General features: G+C 56.3%; 1 protein-coding gene across 1 annotated transcript in view; it reads right to left on the bottom strand.

The window, feature by feature from the left end:
- Positions 1-604: 604 nt before the first annotated feature.
- Positions 605-6,202, bottom strand: part of ASRGL1 (asparaginase and isoaspartyl peptidase 1) — a 33,503-nt gene continuing 27,905 nt past the window's right edge. The window contains exons 5-8 of the mRNA XM_004713611.2: positions 5,484-5,602; positions 3,113-3,223; positions 1,621-1,860; positions 605-948 (exon numbers count right to left, since the gene is read on the bottom strand). Of these exons, the coding sequence (XP_004713668.1) occupies positions 1,655-1,860; positions 3,113-3,223; positions 5,484-5,602 (436 nt within the window). The 3' untranslated portion in view covers positions 605-948; positions 1,621-1,654. The remainder of the gene's footprint in view (positions 949-1,620; positions 1,861-3,112; positions 3,224-5,483; positions 5,603-6,202) is intronic.

The raw sequence follows: 6,202 nt of genomic DNA on the forward strand, positions 1-6,202 counted from the left end.
CTCACCAAAGCAGGATGTCTAACATTATTTTTGTGAACTATGGGATACCAATTAACCTTGTGCACGGAGATAAGGACATAAACAAGCATGTAGTCCCTCTCCTGGGTCTGGCCACAGTTTCTATAGTTGCCAGGTGCACGTGGTGACCCGGCTTCTCCCCACCCCAGCTCAGAACAAGAGCCCGGTTCAGAAACACGCTTCCCTCTGCTCTGCTGGGCAGGAGGTGTGCACCTTTGTCAGAAAAGGCCTCTGACAGTAACTGGATTCGTGTTTTTTTTGGGGGTGGTGGTGGCAGGGGACGTTGTGGGGGAGGGGGGGGGCGCAATATGAGGAGCTAATAACACTGAGAACAAGAAGGAAGAAAATGCTCTAAATTTGGCTGCAGTGACCAGTATACAATTCTCCTGAACGTGACTGAACGATTGAGTTGTGTGACACATATTTGAATTTTGTGCCATTAAACCTTTTTTTTTTTTGGGGGGGGGGGGGTTGTTGTTTTTTAAAGGCCTCTTTCCCGAGGGAACCCATCTGCCCCGAGACCTGGGGGAGCTTGTGCACCTTCTAAGAAGGCCGTGGCCAACAGTGACTCCCGACCACACCGCTGTTCTTTCAAAAGACATTTTATTCGTGGCGATGGCTTTCCGGAGGGAGGTGAGGCCTGGCAGACCAGAACGCCGAGCAGAGGGGACCAGGACGGAGCAGCGCGGGCTCCACCAAGGAAACGGGCTGCGCAGAGGGCGGGTTGACCTTGGGGCCCGGCCACGAGCGAGCGCGTTACGCCGACGACGTAGGACTTACGACGTGACGTGGGACGTGGGACGTGGACGTGACGGCCGCTCCCGCCTCTCGGCAGCTGGAGGCTGGAGAGGTGCCTCTCTCGGTGGGGTCCCGGAGGGAGGGTCGGCGCCGCCGGGACCCTCGGAGGCTGCCTCTGCTCCGCTGTGCTGGCTGGAGGGGGACAAGGACACGAGGGAGTCGGCTCATCGGGGGACCCCGGGACCCCAGCCTGCAGGTCTGCGAGGTCGTCCCCCTGCTCCCAGACAGGGGGGCTCCTGGCTTCCCAGAGGGTCTTTCTCTGACGTCCGGAAACGTGTCCCTCGTAGAAGGTTCGAGAAGCGCTAACCGATTCAACTCAAAAGTCTCCACACCAGCAAACTGGGCTTCGGCTCCGCCCGGGCTCTGCTTTCCCAAGGAGGGCCGTCTCCCTCCCTCGGCGGCCCACCCTCGCCCCACCCACGGCCCTGCCAGGCTAAGGCCCAGGGGCCTGCGCCCACGACCTCCCCTGGGTCGAACCACCTGGCTACCTTCACCGACAGTGACTCAGGGCGCCCCGGTCTCGTGGGGGGAGTCCAGAGCTCTGTCACTGTCACTGCCCCCAGTCCACAGGCAGCAGCGGCCCTGCCAACCCACCTGTTCCCCAAGCCCTTCCTCCTTTCCAACCCACCACCACCTGCCCTGCCCGTGGAGGCCGGCTAGAGGGAGGGCTCCCTCGTCCTCGCCTGGCAGTTCCCTCCTGGCTGTCGCCCAGGGTCCAGCCGGATCCCCTTTCCCAAGGCAACCCAAGGCTGCAGCTTCCCCCCTATTTCCACTACATCTCCGTGCAGGGCGCAACGGGGTTACCTCCAAGCTAGCATCCAGGGCACACTTGCACGGCTCAGAGCAGGTCCACGGTATTGACTTCGCCCAGCTCAATCCCCGAGTGCAGCTTGCCGGCCTTAGCAGCCGCCCAGGGCATACTGGTGGAAGTCCACTTCACCACCCAGCCTCCGGCCTTGTCCACCAGGATGATACCGCCCAAGCCCCTCAGCCTCGACTTCATGTAGCCCAAGGACAGCGTGGCAGCCTCTTCTAACGACTTCCCTGAAAACAAACGAAAGGTGGTGAACTAGCCCTGGGTACCCCGGAAGGATCAGGAGCCAGAAACATTCTTTTTCTCAGTGCCATCTGATTGGACTCCTGGCAGCCCTGCAGGACAGGGTAGAACTGCCCCTGTAAATTTCTGAGACTGGAACTCTTTAGGGGACTCGGAAGTCCTATCTTTCTCCCTTGGAGCAGCTGGTGGTTTCAAACTGCTGACCTTGCAGTTTGCAGCCCAATAAGAAACCAAAGCCAAGGAAACCAGGACTTCAGTCACACTTCTCCTGGATGGTTAACAGTTCCGGTGGGAGGCTGAGTCCGTTCAGAGGTGTCTTGGAAAAAAGGACTGGTGTTCGACTCCCCCCAAACCAGCCAGTGAAAACCTTGGGGAGTATTTCTACTCCGACCCGCATGGGACCCCAGGAGGTGGCGTCAACTCAGTGGCAGGTGTTTGTCCGTTTGGATGGCTTAAAACTACGAGAGAGGAGTCCCAGTGGGCCCGGTGGTTAGGAGCTCGGCTGCGAACCCCAAAGACCATCTGTCCCAACCCATCGGCTGCTCTTGGTTTCTGTGAAGATGAATCAAACGAATCAAACCCGCTGCCGTCCTGTCAACTCTGGCTCATTAAAGACTAACCCTACCAGACAGCAGAACTGACCTATAAGGTTTCTAAGGCTCCAGTCTGAATGGCAGCAGGCTGCCACATCTTTCTTCCGCCGAGTGGCTGGTGGGTTTGAATCGCTGACCCCAGGGTTCACAGCCACACTCTGAGCCACTGTGCCACCTGGGCTCCGTTCTGTAAAGATGATGCCCTTGGCAGCCCTGTGGGCAGTTATACTCTGCCCTAGAGGCTTGCTGTGAGTCAAAAGGGCCCGGATGACAACTGTTGGCGTTTCTTTGGGATTGCTTCCAAAGAAGCATATTCCCTAGATGAGGCCGGGATGACAGAATGGGTTATGTTAACTGCAAGCTCAATAGTTTGAACCCAGTAGCTGCTCCGAGAGACAAAGATGAGGCTGTCTGCTCCTGTAAAGATAAAGCCTCCGAAACCCAGGTGCGCAGCTCTACCCTGCCCTTGAGGGGCACTGTGATGACCGTGCCTTTCAGTCAGGGAGCAGCAGGTCAAGCAGACTGTTTCCCCAGACCCGCGCTCGCAGCCTCCCGAGGTGGGACAGACAAATAGGCCAATGAAGAAGGTGCTTCCTCATCTGTCCACCCCAGCACAACGTCGGACCCTGCCCTGTGCGTTCCACACCTTGTTCGAGGTGGAAGAGTGTCAGCCGGGCCAGATTCACCTTCAGGATGCTCTCCCCGTGCCCCGTAGTTGACACAGCGCCTATGTTGTTGTCAGCATAGCCTCCGGATCCTGCTCGAGAAAGAAGGGGTGAATTAGTCCGCACGGGTCAGCACTGAGACGGGCCGGCATACGTGACAAGCCTCAAGCTCTGCAAACATCAAGTTCCAAGCTCGGGCTACGGTATGGACCCGCGTCAGATCAGCGGCCGGCCATGGCCCTGTGGGTACTGCATGCCCTGAAATCCAGTCAGCCGAGGAAGGGGCCTCAGGCGGTGGTGGAGGGGGACTTGACCTCCCATGAATGGCTTCTCCTCTGCTCCAATGCCCATCTTCCCCTCTTGCTCAGGGTAAGCCACTTCGGAAGGAAATCCATTGTGTTTGTGGGTTGCTAGGAAGATGGCCACATTCCCATCGTTCTGGGACATGGGGTGCTCACCTGACACCCCTATGTTCTGCCCCCAGGCCTTTCCCTTTGTTGGGGGTGGGGGTGGCTTTTGGACATGAGGGAACCACACCTCCCGCATCTAAGTTGGGGGTCTGTGTCTGGGGCTAAAGCTGCTGGGTAGGTTTTTCTTTCTTCTTTTCGTCCAGGATGAAGCACCCTCTTGTCCTCCATCCCTCTAGCTGCGGACACAGGGCTACCATGTAAGGAGGGGCCTTTGCCCTCCCCTAGTCGATAGACGGGCCTAGTGGTTGACGTGGGCTGGACCTGGGGAACAGACGCATGCACGGGAGCCCTGGGCCCAGTGTCCAAACCCAAGGCTCCCCACAAGCTGAGAAGCCCCTGTGTCTGGCTCTGGCTTTGCTGGGAGCTGAGACCGGGTGGTGAATGGGAAGACCGCAGGGGGCAGTGCGGCTCCTCGTTCCTGTTGGCAGCGCCGTGGGAACAGGCTACTGTGGGTTTGAAAGCAGACCCAGAACGAGTCTTCTCTCCAGTCACCGCAGGGCTTGAACAGCTAAGGGCTGTGGAGGTGCCTGCCCACACACCTGCTGTGCAGAAGAGGCAACTGAACCGGCTCGAGACAGCTGCCCTCAGGAAGGCCTGCTTACAAGGCCGGAGACTAAGTTTTTCAGGAGTGTCCCGGGTAGACAACATGCAGGGTTCATGGCCTGTTGCTGGAGTCTCTATGTGTGACCTCTCTGACCCCATCAAGAGAGGATTGTGGCCCTGGCCCCTGGTTTCCTTCTGGACTTCGCCTCAAGAGCCTTCACCCTTTGCTGATATTTGCCTTGGTGGAGTAGTGTTTACCTATGCGTTGGGCTGCTAACCCCAAGGCCAGCAGTTTGAAACCACCACTCGTTCTTTGAGAGGAAGATGAGGCTCTCTACTCCCGCAATGAGTTACAGTCGTGGAAGCCCACAGGGGCACTTCTAGCCTGTCCTCTAGCCTTGCTATGAGTTGGAATCGACACATGCATTTGCCAAGATGACCACGTGGTGTCAGAGGGGAATACTGCCACCTGCTGTCCATGTAGTCGGGTTCATCTGCAGCCACGCAGAGCCAGCTGGGGCTGGGCTGCCAGGGCAGAGTCAGGGCAGGCACACGGGGCACTCAGAACCAAGACCAGGCCTTCTGAGGCTCTCAGTGGTGCCTTCCCTCCCTCCAGACTTAACCATCACAGGTCCGACGTGGACGTGAGTGTCTAGGATCTGACTCAGGATGGCCCGATAGCCTCATTTGGACGCAGCTGGCTGTCAGTGGTGGTGGGGGTGGGGTGGAGAGGTGGGCATGTGTCAACTTGTGCTGTCTCTGGAGAGAGTGAAATATCTCAACTCTGAAACGAAGCATCAAGCATCTTAAGTTGGTGACACAATCAAAGGCCATCAAGGGTCTGCCTCTAGCCCCGCCCCTAACACTTCCCTATCCCTGGGGCTCAGAGGGCATTTCTGCTTGTATGCCACTTGGGGTGTCTACCCCAGGCCACTCCAAACTTCTAACAGTACCCTTATATTCTCAGCCTTCTAGGTGGTTCACTCAAACCCACGTCTGCACACGAGTTTTCGTGGGCGCAAGTCTCTTGGTTCCAAACCTGGGGTTACAGGGAAGCAGAAGGTGCTGTAGGGTAGCTTAAGGGGCAGCTTTAGGATCCCTTATCTTTTCCCCCAAAGAGAAGCCATTTGGCAAAAGCAGAGATGTTGGCTACAAATGGCCTCTTTCACGGTAGCACTGAAACCACTTCTTCCAGCCCAGTCGCCACTCCTGGGAATTCCGAGGCAGCCACCGGGAAGAGAAGGGAAATGGAATCAAGGAGAGGAACGGTTGAGAATGAGGAGAACTCGGTGACAAGGGATGCAAGGGACAAAGGGCCAGGCACCCCCATCCGTCCTACCTACACATGGTGAGTCCCCAACTCGGCCGACCATTTTATTAATGATGCCCCCAGTGGAGGTGGCGTAAGCTACGTTCCCTTTGCAGTCCAAGGCAACAGCACCTACGGTTCCCATATTTCTGTCGGAGATAAACACAAAGAGGGGACAGATTTAAAATGACACACTGCGCCACGTGTAACGGTGTAGCTGCGTACCCTCCTTTAAGTTCCCATGCTGTGAGTGGCAATAGGATTCATGCCGATTCCAACATCACTCACACACACACACACACACACACACACACACACACACGAGAAAGCCTCTTTTCAGTTTTATTCTACAGTTAAAACAGTTCCAGCTAGGTGACTAGCATTTCTTTGGGAATTCTCATTTCCCCACTCAAAGCAGTGGGACTTGGTGAAGCCGAACATAGGCATGTTCCATGACCAAGCAGTTTTACTCCTGGACATACAGCTAACAGCAACGTGGGCACATAGTTCCCAGTAGATGTATGCATACATGTACACAGCAGCACTGTTGCGGTCAGAGGGAGGGATGCCAGCCCCCCCCCTCCCACTAATCATGGGTCGATAGGCACAGTTGTATGGTTGAGATATATAAATATTATATTAAAGTCATCGAGAGCATGAGAGATAAAAGAGATATTAAAATAATGGAGTCAGACACATTTCATGGCAGCATTGCTCACCTCAGCCCCGCTTGGTGGTCCCACATGGAG

This window comes from Echinops telfairi, unplaced genomic scaffold (assembly GCF_000313985.2).
Source record: "Echinops telfairi isolate 266 unplaced genomic scaffold, ASM31398v2 ScPeMD7_7417;HRSCAF=8455, whole genome shotgun sequence".
In the NCBI taxonomy this organism is placed as follows: domain Eukaryota; kingdom Metazoa; phylum Chordata; class Mammalia; order Afrosoricida; family Tenrecidae; genus Echinops; species Echinops telfairi.